Raw genomic sequence first — 16,995 nt, 5'->3', positions numbered from 1 at the left:
ATAATGTGGATGCTACCATGATTACGGATAGTCCTGAATGAATCGTCAATAGTGATGAGTGAGAAAGTTCGAGACGCACAAAAATCATACCCCCAACCTCTCAACATTACAATAACAGGGGAGGTTAGCATTTCTGGGGATGGATGATCATTATGCGTCTAACTTTCTCACTCATTATTGACGCTACATTCAGGACTATCTATAATCATGGTAGCATCCACATTATATGTAGAAGCGTTTGAAAACATATTCTATTTTTATTTACAATAAAAGTGACTCCAAAATGACACTATATTATTTACCATTCATTTCTATTGGGCACTACCTTTGTTACCCTAAAATGTAGGGACAATGTACAAGATTTCTAAACGTTCATCCGATATGGATGAAAATACCCTCAAATGAAAGCACGTTAACCTCATTGTCATTGTATCATTTCAAATCCAAAGTGCTGGAGTACAGAGCCAAAACAAACAAAAAACTGTAGCAGTTTTTTGAATTACTGATCGAAATTCAGACAACAAAGACAGACAGACCGGGAGAGCTACGTGAGAGGACAGAGATGGTTGTTACCCGTAGCCCTGGTGCCCAGCATGCGTCTGTCATAGATGCGTACGGAGCTGTCGGAGCAGCCCACCGCCAGGTAATAGGGCACCAGCGGACTGATGGAGATAGACGTCGCCGCCCGCCGACAGTTGATCAGGATGTCCTGGTGAGAGGAAGAGACAGTAAACAACACCACCACCACGGGATAAAAATCAGGAAAACTGGAAAAAGGTGTGATATGATATGATTTAAAAACAATATAAAATAAGCAGAATTATTTTTATTTAACCTTTATTTAACTAGGCAAGTCAGTTAAGAACAAATTCTTATTTACAATGACGGCCTACCACGGCCAAACCCTAACCCGAATGACGCTGGGCCAATTGTGCGCCGCCCTACGGGACTCCCAATCACGGACGGTTGTGATACAGAATATGCCGACATTAAAACACAGGTCAAATAATAGATCAAAAGGCAGAGAAAAGTCTTGATTGTTGTTCTTTGTTTGATGGTTTTATGTTCAAAATCAATACAAAATTTAGATTTAGAAAAATAAACATTGATTTATTTCCCTCCTTCCTTACATCTTTACAGTCCTCTTTAGTACAGCTGGTCTTCGTGCGCAGGTCAAACCAGCGCACGGTGCCATCCTCCCCACACGACAGGAACGTATAGGGGTCGTTGGGTACTGTCATAATCTAAAAGGAGAACAGGAGGAGGAGAGTGCAGCAAGAGGTGAAGGGAAAGAGGGAGGTGGCAGAGGACAAGAGAAGGAAATGAAAAAGGGAGGGAGAAGGTGAAAAAGGAAAATGTGAAGGAAAAAAAATTAACATTTGGGTAGCTCCCTAAACCTATTTTCAAATCAGCCACACACACAAAAAAAAAAAAAAAAGAGTTCCAACATCCTCGTACAAACAAGTTGAGAAACTCTTGTGTACAGTACCTCGTAGGCTGTTCCGTAGTGGCAGGTGAACTGGCACTGCCTGTTGATGTCGGGGCTCTTCTCTGTGTGGGTGTAGTAGATGATACCATCCCCAGAGCACGAGATGATCTGCTGGTCACTGGTCTGAGGCATGAACTTAGCACTGAAGATGTTCGCCCGGTGACCCGACCGTATGGTTGCCTTAACCTGAGGAGAGTTCCAGAGAGTAGTGTGTGTAGCGAGTTGCATTGGTGTGTATGTATGTGTTCGGTTCTATAGGTGTGTCTCCCTCTCTTGGTATCCTCTTCATCTGCCTTGAAGACTCCTGGGATGAGTTGCTCCCTCTTCTGACTAAAAGGGAAACCTTGGTTCTACTCTCCCATGCTTCGTCAAATTACGTCAACTCAAATCACCAAAAAACATTCTGGTCAGTTGAACTGTGTCCAACTTTTTTTACCAGGTAAGTTGACAGAGCATATTCTCATTTACGGCAACGACCTGGGGAATAGTTACATGGGATTGGAGATCAATGAGCCAATTAGAAGCTGGGGATGATGAGGTGGCCGTGATGGTATGAGGGCCAGATTAGGAATTTAGCCAAGACACCAGGGTTAACACCACTACTCTTACGATGTGCCATGGGATCTTTACTGACCACAAAGAGTCAGGAGACCTGTTTAACGTCCCATCTGAAAGACTGCACCCTACACAGGGCAATGTCCCCAATCACTGCCCTGAAATAGTGTCCTGCTGGCCCTCCAGCACCACTTACAGCAGCATCTGGTCTTCCATCTTGGACCAACCCTTCTTAGCTTCAGAGGCAAGCCAGCAGTGGAATGCAGGGTGGTGCTGCTGACTGAGATGCTTATCAAAAGTAAATTATTGGACAAGATTGTAAAATAGAAGAGGGTATACATGATGCATAGCCGGGCACTGAAAAAAATCCTACGAGAATCCAAAGCACCCAATTGACCAAGGTCATGTTCCACATCAACACAAGAGAATGAGAGGTTGGATCAGCAATTGTTCATTTTCAGAATCTCTCAACAGTCAATTTCTTTGACTGTTGATTAAGCTGATGGGAGGTTTATAGACGTCTACTCACTGTCAGTTTTTTTCTCTGTCCGTCTTTATCGGCGATAAAGATCTTTCAGTAGGTAAGTTCTCCTCCATATAATGAGCACTATCTACACATCCAATCCATTATAATTTCACCCCAGGTAGACCATGTAACTGTGTAATAAAAACAGGATGTTGGTGATGTAAGGTCATATGTTTGAATGAATAATCTGTTTTCTGTTTTGTGTTTCCAACCTAACCTGAACACTTTTTTTCATCTATTTTTTTTTACCTGCACTGTTTTATTATCACATCTTTTTTTAACAAAAATCATATTTTTTAACTAGAATCTGACTAACACCTTACCTTTCTGTTGTATGGGTTTGTGATGACCAGGTTGGTATCGTCCGACCCTGACAAGATGTACTCRCCGGTATCGTTCCAGGATATAGTATTGACCTGATTGGGACAAAATACAGTGTGAGTTCACACTTGGCCTCAGCACATAATAATAATACTGAAAACAGCTTTGTCTACAACTGTGGAATTCCTAACCCAATCTAAGGTATAACATCAAAGCGTTATCGTCCCTCGGTCAAATAGAAACCAGGTGAAAGTTCACCAAATGAGAAACAAACTATTCTGAACAAAAACATAAAACGCAACATTTAAAGTGTTGGTCCCATGTTTCATGAGCTGAAATAAAAGACACCAGAAATTTTCCATATGCACAAAAAGCTTCTTTCTTGCAGAGTTTTGCACAAATTTGTTTATATCCCTGTTAGTGAGCATTTCTCCTTTGCCAAGATAATCCACCCACCTGACAGGTGTGGCATATCAAGAAGCTGATTAAACAGCTTGATCATGGGGACAAAAGGCCACTTTAAAATGTGAAGTTTTGTCAAACAACACAATGCCACCGATGTCTCAAGTTGAGGGAGTGTGCAATTGGCATGCTGACTGCAGGAATGTCCCCCAGAGCTGTTGCCAGAGAATTGAATGTTCATTTCTCTACCATAAGCCGCCTCCAACGTCGTTTTAGCAAATTTGGCAGTACGTCCAAACTTTCCTCACAAACGCAGACGCCGTGTAACCACGCCAGCCCAGGACCTCCACATCCGGCTTCTTCACCTGCGGGATCATCTGAGACCAGCCACCCGGACAGCTGATGAAACTGTGGGTTTGCACTACCGAATAATTTCTCCACAAACTGTCAGAAACCTTCTCAGGGAAGCTCATCTGCGTGCTCGTTGTCCTCAACAGGGTCTTGACATGACTGCAGTTCGGCGTCGTAACCAACATCAGTGGGAAAATGCTCACCTTTGATGGCCACAGCCACATTGGAAAAGTGTGCTCGTCACAGATGAATCCCGGTTTCAACTGTACCGGGCAGATGGCAGATGTGGGCGAGCGGTTTGCTGATATCAACGTTGTGAACAGAGTGCCCCAAGCTGGCAGTGCGGTTATGGTATGGGCAAGCAAAAGCTACGGATAATGAACACAATTGCATTTTAATCGATGGCAATTTGAATGCACAGAGATACTGTGACGAGATCCTGAGGCCCATTGTCGTGCCATTCATCCACCGCCATCACCTCATGTTTCAGCATGATAATGCACGGCCCCATGTCACAATTCCTGGAAGCCTGCATACTGACCAGACATGTCACCCATTGAGCCTGTTTGGGATGCTCTGGATCGACGTGTACGACAGCATGTTCCAGTTCCCGCCAATATCCAGCAACTTCGCACAAYCATTGAAGAGGTGTAGGAAAACATTCCACAGGCCACAATCAACAGCCTGATCAGCTCTATGTGAAGGAGATGTGACGCGCTGCATGAGGCAAATGGTAGTCACAACAGATAGTGACTGGTTTTCTGATCCACGCCCCTACTTTTTTGAAGGTATCTGTGACCAGTCATGTGCAATCCATACATTAGGGTCTAGTGAATTGATTTCAATTGACTGATTTCCCTATATGAACTGTAACTCAGAAAAATCTTTGAAATTGTTGCATGTTGAGTTTTTGTTTAGTGTATAATGGAACATTCTATATCTGCAACACAGAGCACACATTTCGTGCCTTCTCTAGGCACCGTGTCTTCGCGACCATAGATCAATAATTCATTAAGTTCTCCAGCAGAGTTTAATACACTCTCCTCCCTCTATTTCTAGGGCGAGTCCCATCAGTGTGCAACAAGGTTGGTCACACAATCCCTCTTCATTGCCAAACCCAACTGGACCCCTCCTCCCCGTCCACCCCCCACCTCACCATTCCCAAATAGTCTTTCTGGGTGATTTAATCTCCATTTCATCCCCGGTCATTATTTACTGTCCTTCCCTCGTCGAGCAGCTTTAAAAAACACTGTAAACGTTATTGCATTTTTCACAGAATGGCTGTCATTTCAAAGAAACTGCTCGCAACACTTTGAGAAAATACACGAGCTTAATAAGAGTGGTCTGTTACGTGCTAAAAGAACACACGTGCTGTAATTAGAGCTATGCTGGATGGTTAATATTAGAAATAGACAGACACAAAAGGGGAGGTCACTAAATGTGGGGCATGATGTCATGCATGCATTGGAAACAGACAAATTATAGGTTACTGATAAAGAAAGCTGAAGTCTCTCCCAAGGGGGAGTCACCACTCTGCTAACACTGTGTTTCAGTAGTTGCCAGGACAACACAGGCATGCTAGGAAAGGCTACACTGCTGTTCACCTGTATCCCCTTAGGAAAGGACAACCTTTCATGTTTCAGAAAAGTATTGTAAAAAYTATGTAGGCCTAGATTGTGTAATAAATATGCTATACACTGAAAAAAACCTGTCGCGTTAATATCATTGGTAGTATCATATTTTTATCTTGCATATTCAATATCTTCAGGCCTAACATTGTGGTAAGTGGAGGTTGTTGCTAACATGAAACTGAGGAAATCATTATCATCACTATGACCACAACCACCATCTTTGCTGTTCAAGCAGACTGTAGCTTGACCCGAATACTGACCTATCCCGTCACCTGCAGCACTCATTCAGCCCGTTGTGTTGTATACTGATCCTACTTGATAGCACTCTGTAGGAATACTGTGTGTCTGTGTCTAGGTCAGAGTCCTTATGCCACCCAGACCACTCAGTGAGCCCCTGGCTGACCAGGTCCGCCACCCCCAGCCTCAACTCAACCTGACACAACCTGGCCCTTCAGAGTCAGACTAGCCTTATTCTGAATAAGTCTGAAACCAAACTCTACAGTAGCTTTTTCCCTTAGCCCAAGCCTCTGGACTTTTGATGCAGATCTATAGAAAGTGGATAGAAGTGCGCAGCAAGATGTCACAAGCTTCCCCTAAATCCAATTTAGAAATTCAGGTCTGAATATGCCTACAGCAAGGAGGAGGAACAAGGGGAAAGGGGCTGTTTAAGAACTGGGTATTTTAGTCAAGTGTAATAACAGCCTAAATGACAATACATGAGGTATTATGCTACTACTTTGATCCAGTACTGTACAGTAATGTTATCTACAGAGTAGATCAAGCCTACATGTAATCTCTTCCAACATCTCCTGCAATAGAAGTCATGCTGGGATTTGGGGAACTGAAAAGTGATGGCCACCAGCATTAACGCAACATCATGTCACTCGTAATAGCCTAATAGGCGTTGTGAGTCAGAATGGCACCAGTAACACATGTTGGAGGGCAATTCTTCCTCGATCACTTCCTGTTGATGGAAGACAGGGGTTGACAACTCAAGTGGATTCAGGTATCCAAGATGAGACAGACAGGTCCTCACGGAGACAGAGAGTGGATGGTGATTCAGTAAGCGGATAGACATWAAAAAAATTAAATGGCTTTCTTATGTCTCCTTTGCATCCTTCATATGCACTGATAAGGACTTGGTAGGTGGGAGCGATGACAAACTCTTCCAAGCTACTGGTCTGAGAGAATACGCAATTTGACAGAACTCGCTCGGACGATTATCTGAATGTAGCCTACAAGCAGGGAATGTGGCAGGAAGTTGTACGAGGGGATTCCATACGGAAGACATTTTGTTTGTACTATACAGAAGTTTTGTCAATCCTTTATCGTTTCTCTCTTTATTTTCCTCCAACCAACTGAACAGACAGGACGAGAAGGACAGAATCCTTGACCCAAACCAGCATCAGGCAGTTTAAAGTTGTTGTGCAGTGGTAGAAGGAGTGACTGGCAGGGTGTAACAGTGTGACAGGGCGTGTGACTGGCCGTATGGCTGCCTCAGGTTTCACAGAGTATGAGCAGTCTGGCCAGAGCTCAACACTCACACTGAGCTCTGCTTTCTGTCTGTCTGACACAGGGTTTCACACACTGACCGACAGAGTGGGGAGGGTGACGTGCTCTAAAGATGCAAGGAGGGACAGTTATGGGCACAGAGTACACCACAGCCACACACGGTGGGTAACGCATACTCACACAGCCATCGTGAACATTGAGTGTCGCTTCGAGTTTCAGCCGCTGGACAAATTCTCTTCTCCCTGGCAGAAACAGAAGAAACACCTTATTAGCAAGTCACAATTGTTACCACGATATGTTACTTTCATACATCATTGGACTACTTCAGTCAGCATTCAATCTTATTGATGAAATTCAAGTCAACAACAAGGGCATCATCAACTAGGGTAAATTACATAGAAATGGCCAAACATACCATGGAGTTCCTATTAAATTGATAGAGGGGTTATGTCATTAACCCTCAAAGTTCAGTAAGGAGGCGAAAATGGCAGCCATCTTGGTCAGGGAGAAATGCAAAACCAGTCTAATTGGAATGAATGGCAGTAGAGGCATAGCTGATGCATTTCCTGTTTTTACTTATGCAGGAAACATAAAGTAGCGCATGTGATTTATCAGCAATTGTGTAATGGAACTATAGTCAACCTAAAATATTGTCATATAATACAGTTTATACAGGTTTTATATCAATACTGTATAAATAGCCTGTAAAATATATGTAAACGGACCATAAATGACTCAAATTGTGTTTTCTTGTAAAGCTGTGAGTGCTATTATATGATACAATATCATTACTTGTTGCATTTACAACTTGTCTTAGTCCTATAAACTGATTTGAGCCAGTGTATGGCTGTGAAATGTTGCCAGTTAATTTGAAAAAATATATGGAATCATTATCTAAAACTGGCTGCCTAGCTAGCTAACACACAGTGCAGATAAGATATTGTGTAAAACAATGAATGTGAAGAATTTATCACAACATTGGCAGGCAAACCATGGTTGGCAAACTCCCTGACCAACATGGCTGACCTTTGGACCATCATAAAAGGAAGGTTCATTTCCATTCTAGTATTCTGATTCCTAATTATATGGGCAATACCCTAGAGKAGAAGTTTTGGAACCATTTATAAGGGTGTATTTTGTTTTGCAATTGTTTTGTTTTCCTGCCTCTGCTCTTAGTATTAAAGAGGGAGTAGGGAAAGAAATAAAACGTTACGTTAGAATCGTTGTAGTCAATCTTTCCATAGCTTATAACGTATTACTCATCTTGAGGAAGCATCCCTCGCATCCGCTGTCACCGTCACAGGGATAGGGGATCAAATGAGCAGGCTGCCTACTCTGACTATCCTGTCGTCAAATAGACTGTCATTAAAAAAGGTTTGGCAGTTGGCTATTTTATGAGTAAACTTGCTCCCAAACCTACAATGTATTAGGCTAGGCTAGATCCAGGTTCTAAAATACATCACCTTACCTTAAAAAGTATTAAACTTGCMTTAGAACTGTACGAAGAAAAAAAAAACATTGTGAGAGAATTCATGCCATTTAACCCTGTCAGGTAAAGAGATGACAGTCTAGAATCTAATAAGCATTCCAGGTATACTGAATGAATGTAGAGGGCATGGAAAGGAAGTCCTTAGTTCCATCATCCACTATGACAGACTACTGTGCATTGAAAGTACAAGGCCATTGTCAAAAGGCAAAGTAGACAGTCATTGACACTATGGCCTGCCTCTGTAACCTAGTGTGCCTCGGTGCCGGTCCTGAAATGCCAATGGTAACGAAATTATGCTGAATGCCAAACAAAAAAAACATGGATTTCATTTTTTTTAAACCATACAACTCTATACACAATGATTATTTGGAATAATTTACACAGTATAAAAATAAAATATATAAAGAAATGACTAGAAAAACTGTGCAGATGCAATGTTTGGTAACAGAATTACAGTAAAATCTCCCTCATTATTATTTTACCAAACGTTGTATCTGCACAGTTCTTCCTGTAAATATGTTTTTATAAATATTCTGTGGAAATTGTTCAAAGTAGTCCTAGTGCATATAGTTGTATCGTTTGTTACACTTTGAAATCAATGGTTTTTGTTTGGTATACATTTTCAAGTGAAAAATCTGGAGTCTCAACCTAATTCCGTTATCGTGGAATTGCCCTCATATAAACAATGACACTACGTGTATGGGACCGCCTGGCCAGATTAAATTGGACTGTCCCATTCAATAAGAGAGAGACAGGGGTAAATAAATAGGTAAGATGATAAATAAATTAACAAACAAAACAAGCCAATGCTCTGTAATCGTATTGAAGTCTGAGCTCCAAGTTAGTAAGTGCATTCAAGGCACAATATCAGCTTTTGTTCTACAGCTAGGTTCTAGTGCATTGCTGTTCAAATCAAAACAAAGCGCCTGACTATATCAATATTCCAGGTTGCCATACCCACCCACACCCCTCTGACATATTCTTTTCACAGACAATCCATTTTGAGAGTGTTGAGGAATAGATTCAAATCAACAGAGCTCTTCCCAGGTCAGTGATGTCCTCAAAAACAAGCCTGAAAGCTTSCCATTCGACTGTAACACTTTCTGGAAGTAACAGCTTCGGCTGCAGCAAAATAAAGCTTTTTCAACATTGAAGKAGTGGAATATTGAAGACTTGAGAATACGGCTCAAAACAGCTATTCAACAAAATAGGCAGAGATGTCTCCATTGTATCTATATTCCCTCCTTTGTCTTTCAACCTTCCGATATTTAAAGTCAAACATCCAAAAAGAGCAAGACAACAGACCAAAATGTCCCTTCCCCCTCGTTCATTTGCTGATAGGCCTTGGTCATGAGAAAGTTACATGAAGATTATGATGATGATTGAATTAGCATATTTAGCTGAAACCATGTAATTTGATCTCACTAAATCTCATGGGTGAAGAGGACTGTGCAAAATAGCCTTAAATGTTCTATGATTAGGCCTAACTCTCCCTTGAAGTATATTTCTGGCCTTGGTTGAGATTTATATTCCACAAATGGAATACTAGCCCTCCTTCCACAGTGCTAAACTTAGCCTCTTACTGGTGTGATTACATGCTAGGGTCTCTCCGGTCATTTGACAATGACAGCTCTACCAACACACCCAGCCTAGTCAAGCTAAATGTAGCGCTAAGCTAAATGCAGTGCTAGGCTAGCCCAATCCGTAAACCACCTGCCCCACACCTGGGCCTGCTAATCCTCACTCAAACAAAACTCAATACAAATCCCAGTTAGGTTAACTTGGCCACAGATAGAAAAGGCTAATTCAGCATACCAGTAGCCCCAGATAGCATGCATGTCATATAGCCTATAGCAGGGCTGTTCAATGACTGTTCAATGACTCCGCTTTGCAATCTGGTTTCAGAGCTGGTCATGGGTGCACCTCAGCCACGCCCAAGGTCCTAAACGACATCATAACCGCCATCAATAAGAGACATTACTGCGCAGCCATATTCATCGACCTGGCCAAGGCTTTCGACTCTGTCAATCACCACATTCTTATTGGCAGACTCGACAGCCTTGGTTTCCCAAATTATTGCCTCGCCTGGTTTACCAACTACTTCTCTGATAGAGTTCAGTGTGTCAAATCGGAGGGCCTGTTGCCCGGACCTCTGGCAGTCTCTATGGGGGTGCCACAGGGTTCAATTCTCGGGCCGACTCTCTTCTCTGTATACATCAATGATGTTGCTCTTGCTGCTGGTGATTCTCTGATCCACCTCTACGCAGACGACACCATTCGGTATACTTCTGGCCCCTCTTTGGACACTGTTAACTAACCTCCAGACGAGCTTCAATGTCATACAACTCTCCTTCCGTGGCCTCCAACTGCTCTTAAACGCAAGTCAAACTAAATGCATGCTATTCAATCGATCACTGCCCGCACCTGCCCGCCTGTCCAACATCACTACTCTGGACGGCTCTGACTTAGAATATGTGGATAACTACAAATACCTAGGTGTCTGGTTAGACTGTAAACTCTCCTTCCAGACTCACATTAAGCATCTCCAATCCAAAATTAAATCTAGAATCGGCTTCCTATATCACAACAAAGCATCCTTCACTCATGCTGCCAAACATACCCTCGTAAAACTGGACTATCCTACCGATCCTTGACTTCGCCGATGTCATTTACAAAATAGCCTCCAACACTCTACTCAACAAACTGGATGCAGTCTATCACAGTGCCATCCGTTTTGTCACCAAAGCCCCATACACTACCCACCATTGCCGCCTGTACGCTCTCGTTGGTTGGCCCTCGCTTCATACTCGTCGCCAAACCCACTGGCTACAGGTTATCTGCAAGTCTCTGCTAGGTAAAGCCCCGCCTTATCTCAGCTCACTATAGCAGCACCCACTCGTAGCACGCAGGTATATCTCACTGGTCACCCAAAGCCAATTCCTCCTTTGGTCGTCTTTCCTTCCAGTTCTCTGCTGCCAATGACTGGAAGGAACTGCAAAAATCTCTGAAGCTGGAGACTCATATCTCCATCACTAGCTTTAAGCACCAGCTGTCAGAGCAGCTCACAGATCACTGCACCTGTACATAGCCCACCTGTAAACAGCCCATCTATCTACCTCATCCCCATACTGTATTTATTTATTTATTTATATTGCTCCTTTGCACCCCAGTATCTCTACTTGCTCATTCATCTTATGCACATCTACCATTCCAGTGTTTAATTGCTATATTGTAATTACTTCGCCACCATGGCCTATTTATTGCCTTAACTCCCTTATCTTATCTCATTTGCACTCACTGTATATAGACTTTTTGTTTTCTTTTGTTCTACTGTATTATTGATTGCTTTTTGTTTATTCCATTCTGTGTTGTTGTATGTGTCGAATTGTTATGCTTTATCTTGGCCAGGTCACAGTTGCAAATGAGAACTTGTTCTCAACTAGCCTACCGGTTAAATAAAGGTGAAATAACTAAATAAAACTGTCCTGGAGGGTAAAAACACTTCTGGTTTTCATCCTCTCCTTCTAAATCAGTGACTGATTCAGACCTCGGACAACGGTGACCGCAATTAACTACAAGGTAGCTTCCCACCTGGCGTTTCCTCTCACGTGAGCGTGCTTTTCCCCACATGAGTAACGGTTCCTCTATAGTATCTGGCATGCTCATGCGAGAGACGGAACAGCTGGCTTTGGTGTACTTATTGTCCCCTCCCGCTCGGCCCACCCACTGCGACCAGAAAAAACCTGCCAGTAAGAAGTCTAGCCCTGGGGAACCCCTCTGCAGGGCAGGGGCAAAAAGTAGACTAAGTTGGTCCCACCCCGATCAGAAAAAATTTGTGAGTAGAATGTCTGGCTTTCTCTACCGTCTCTGCTTAACTTCTCTAGGGTAGGGGGCAGCATTCGAAATTTTGGATGAAAAGCATGCCCAAATTAAACTGCCTGCTTCTCGGGCCTAGAAGATATGATATGCATATAACTGGTAGATTTGTATAGAAAACACTCCAAAGTCTCCAAAACTGTTAAAATAGTGTCTGTGAGTATAACAGAACTAATTTGGCAGGCGAAAACCTGAGAAAAATCCATTCGGGAAGTCGTTTTTTGGGGGGGTTTTGTAGTTTTCTATTCAACGCCATTACAGTATCCATTGACTTAGGACTCAAATTGCAGTCCCTATGCCTTCCACTAGATGTCAACAGTCTTTAGAAATTGTTTCAGGCTTGTATTCTGAAAATGAGGAAGAGCAGTCTGAATGAGTGGACCCTAAAGTGTCACAGAGCTTTTTCATGCGCACGACCGAGAGAGTGCCTTTCTTGTTTACCTTTTATATTGACGACGTTATTGTCCGGTTGAAATATTATAGATTATTTAGGCTAAAAACAACCTGATGATTTAATATAAACATCGTTTGACATGTTTCTATGAACTTTACGGATACAATTTTGATTTTTTTGTCTGCCTGTTTTGACTGCGTTTGAGCCTGTGGATTACTGAAGAAAACGCGAACAAAACAGAGGTTTTTGGATATAAAGAGACTTTATCGAACAAAAGGAACATTTACTGAGTAAATTAATGTCTGCTGAGTGCAACCATATGAAGATCATCAAAGGTAAGGGATTCATTTTATCTCTATTTCTGACTTGTGTAACGCTTCTACTTGGCTGGTTACTGTTTGTAATGATTTGTCTGCTGGGCTATGTTCTCAAATAATCGTAAGGTATGCTCTCGCCGTAAAGCATTTTTTAAATCTGACACCGTGGTTGGATTCACAAGAAGTTAATCTTTAAACCTATGTAAAATATGTTTTGTTTTCAGAATTTTTATAATGAGTATTTCTGTAATTGAATTTGGCGCCCAGCAGTTTCACTGGCTGTTGAAGAGGTGGGACGCTAACGTCTCACGTACCCTAGAGAGGTTAAACCACTGGTGTGGATGGAGATGTCTGCTAATATTTGCATCCTATCAGTAACTGAGACTGTCTGGGACTATTTGAAGATGGCTGATATCCTGAATGGCCTGGTCAGCACTTAGTGTCTGTCATTTCCATTATGTTTATGAAAGCAGAGGCAACTTTAAGTCAAGATCACAAAGGATACAATGAACATAGCTTTGTTGCTACGCACTGCGCGGTGGTTGATACTGTAGCTTTTCAAACATGTTGTAGGCCTAATTGTTATTTATCTTCGGGGAACAGAGGATTTGAAACCTGCAGAAGATCACACCTCTAGATGTCTCTTAAAGCAACTTCCTCACTACTGACTCACAGAGATCAGATTCATGATAAAGCTTAACATACAAGATCAGCCTAAAGCTATATCTCAATAGGAAATTTCAACATAACCAAATCTGCAGGCATTAGTAATTGGAAGGAGGCAGTGCACTCCTCAGTCCTCACAGGGACAACTCCCTGATTCAACATGTCAGTCAGCCTAGTAGAGCTTGGTACGTGTTTTTATAGCAATCAAATACCAAGGACATATGCATCGTATTTCATAATCCTCTTGAAGGGTGAATAACAAAATGGCAGTAAGATTCTATGGAGCTTGATTACTATTTTCCACCAGCAAGTGTGACATCACACGATGAAACACAATAAAAGAACACAGTGGACATAGTTGAAATCCATGTTAGCTGAGGGCAACACAACAGATGGGAGGGGAAATCACATAGCCTACCATAAGCACAGAACATTGAAAACATTGAATTCGATTTTCTATTGAGAAAATAGCCTAGGCATATAAAAACAATGTCATGTTTTATCACGGCATCATAGCTTTTTGTGAAGGAAAAAGTAAAAGCCTTGAGCAGTTAAGTCAGTGTCCTCTGAGTTAAGTGCACATAACCAGTACCCAAACTACCAGAGAAACACCAGTGTAGTCCTGGCCCACACACTTGGGATGCCAGTCAGTGTAATGGAGAGCCAACCCCAGGAAGAGTGGCGTGTAGGAGAAGACAGCTGAAGGTTTGTAAAACAACCACTACGGAGCTGCAGGCAATGAAGAAATATCAGGAAGAAAAGGGAATACATGTTGTCATTATAGTAACAGTGGACCGTTATGGTCATTTTGACTTTTATGATCCCATAACTGAACCGTAGCCTCTGTCATATGCCTACTGTTTACTCTTAAGATCATGTAGTCTGGTGTTCCATACACATAGGACTCTGTTCCTTGCAGGCACTGCAGCTGTTGAAAGAGACTAGGTTATCTTCTCTAGACCAGTGGTTCCCAAAAGGGGGTACTGCAGGGTAATAATATAATGTGTGTATGTATATAATATTATTTACTTATAAATAAATAGATGTGCTAGTAACAACAGATTCAACAAATTTGGCCAAGGGGGTTCATGGAACAAGTTTAGAGGGTGCAATAAAATACAATGTAATATTACTTATTTACAATATTGGCTACCCTTAGATACAACTGGGAGGTTCACAGGAATCCACTGTACTCCAATGATCCAGTTGTCAACTCAATACTTCTTGTATTCCCACAAAAAACATTTATAAACATAAATGCACTTTAAATCGAAGCATTAAAAACAGCAAAATTGTCCTTCTGTCCCATGACTAAATGTGTAGAATTACAGGAAATTACCTTGAACACTATAACATTTCCTCTCCGATACAAAGAGGGGGGCCTTTAAAATGTTATTTCCCAGGGCCAAAGACTTGGTAGTCCAGCAATGCGTTGCAGCAGTCATTTTTAAACTCCTTGTATACCACACAGTGGCGGTTCTAGCTTGTATGGCTCCCTGGGCGAACCCCCCCTTCAGCGCCAAAAAAAAGAAAAAACACCATTCTGCACTGACTAATTTTTATTCAGACATTTGGAACAACATAAATAAATTATCAAAATACTTAAAACTAATAAATATTAAAATATATACAAAAATAAGACTCATAAATATCAAAAAGAATTAACAAAGACAAATAGAAACAAATGTGTTGATTTGGCACTCGAGCACCAATACATTACCCATCCCCCAACACTGTCAAACAAGAGTCAAGACTAAACCAATTCACCTTGGTGGTGTGCAGACTGGTTTTATATTATTCTTAACGATTTCGTACAAACCAGAAAAAAATTCTACAATTTGTCTGTGAAACTATATATTCACAGTATTATGAATGAATTGTGGTTTATTTGGTAACATTTCGTAGTGTGACTGATTTAACCAATTGCATTAGTACTGTTCAAAGTTACAGGTGCGCTATTTGATAGAATCTCCCGCTCCCCCTACCTCGGGCTTCCAGTGGGGAGACCTGATGTCAACCTACCCCCACCCCCATCTGAGTGGGAGACCTTCCCAGACAGTAGCCTGCCTAGCTCACAAACTAGAATCAGGGCGCCCACTCCTACAAGGTTAATTGACCCACAGTCCCACACAGTGACATGATATCATTGACGTGACGTGCAAATGAGCGATAGAAAACCGATCGTGCAAATGTCACCATTCCAATTGTTTTTGTGCGGGCCCCCCATGCCGGCCCGGCAAGATGCCGACCTGGGTGGCTGCCCATGTCACCTGTACCATTTTTTAATCGCACTCTAAAAGTCTGAGTTGTGTTCTGATTTTGAGGGGGTCCCTGATGAATTTGCTATCACAAAAGTGGTCTCCTGCCAGTACAATTTCCACTTAAGCAGATTCATTTTAGAGTCTCTCTGAGTTATATTTTGAGTAGCCCATTTGCCCCGAATCAATGGATTATTTTCCAGTGAGTCAAAGAAAACAAACAGCATTGCCAGTGCCTTTGAACACTCACTCTGATTTTAAAGCTTTGGCTGTGGGCTTTTCTTACGGAATCCTCCAATATGTGCTCATGTTGTGTCTCAATTAAATCTGTCACTCATGAAACGTAACTGAGATGAATGGAGAGCCGTGTCTGGGCGGAAGGAAGCAATGATGATGTTTGTGCTGTAGTTCTGTGAAATCCAGCAGGGTGTCAAAGATTATGATCAATTATTCAATTCCTGGCCCCGTCCCACACACACACACCGCTCTACACGCAGAGCAGAGGACTGGATGGGTAGGAGGGAGAGTTCATGTGTATGGGGTCTACTGCATGTGTTGAATGTTCTATCTGTTTATATCAACACTAGACTGAGCGCTGCATTGTTGGTTAGGGGCTCGTAAGAAAGCATCATTGTAAGGTCTACACCTGGTGTATTCGGCGCATGTGACTAATAACATTTGATACTGAAAAAAAAGAATGGGTTTGAAAATACACAAGCCACCATGGCCCCTATTTGTATTTATTATGGATCCCAATTAGCTGCTGTATGGGGTCTTCCTCATTCATTAGGGATATGACAGATTTTTTAAAGTTACTTCAAACTGATTTTAAACATGAGCATAAATTCTTTAGAATCGCCCATCCTCTAACAGATGCCAGAACCCAGTGGGAGATAAACATTGGAAACTTGTCTAAGAAATGAAAAGAAGACAGAAAGAGAGCATTTTACCTGTCTGGATGTTAGTAATTACACACAGTTCAAGTTCAGCAATGGTTTTATGTTAAGTGTTTACATTGTTCTTGCCCTGAAATGCCAAGGTTTGCTAGTCAGACAGACGGATGTCTTCAATCATAATAAAATCATATTTACTAATTCAGGGCTTAAAAAAAAAGCTAGGAGTGAGATTTGCTCTGTGAAATTTCATAACCCCTAGACAGGGGACTGGGTTTGGCTTCCCGGAAGATTTCCTGTAATTCTACAATAACA

The 16,995-nt window shown here is 41.9% G+C and overlaps 1 protein-coding gene across 5 annotated transcripts in view; it reads right to left on the bottom strand.

Moving 5' to 3' along the window:
* LOC111980126 (DDB1- and CUL4-associated factor 6) overlaps positions 1 to 16,995 on the bottom strand; it is a 55,302-nt gene that overhangs the window by 29,687 nt on the left and 8,620 nt on the right. For all 5 annotated transcript variants that reach the window (XM_024010790.2, XM_024010805.2, XM_024010812.2 and 2 more), the window contains exons 2-6: positions 6,968 to 7,029; positions 2,894 to 2,986; positions 1,490 to 1,675; positions 1,131 to 1,244; positions 574 to 709 (exon numbers count right to left, since the gene is read on the bottom strand). In XM_024010790.2, coding sequence (XP_023866558.1) covers positions 574 to 709; positions 1,131 to 1,244; positions 1,490 to 1,675; positions 2,894 to 2,986; positions 6,968 to 7,029 — 591 coding nt within the window. The remainder of the gene's footprint in view (positions 1 to 573; positions 710 to 1,130; positions 1,245 to 1,489; positions 1,676 to 2,893; positions 2,987 to 6,967; positions 7,030 to 16,995) is intronic.

This window comes from Salvelinus sp. IW2-2015, linkage group LG2 (genome assembly GCF_002910315.2).
Source record: "Salvelinus sp. IW2-2015 linkage group LG2, ASM291031v2, whole genome shotgun sequence".
NCBI classification, from domain to species: domain Eukaryota; kingdom Metazoa; phylum Chordata; class Actinopteri; order Salmoniformes; family Salmonidae; genus Salvelinus; species Salvelinus sp. IW2-2015.
This window is presented reverse-complemented; position numbering and strand designations above follow the sequence as displayed.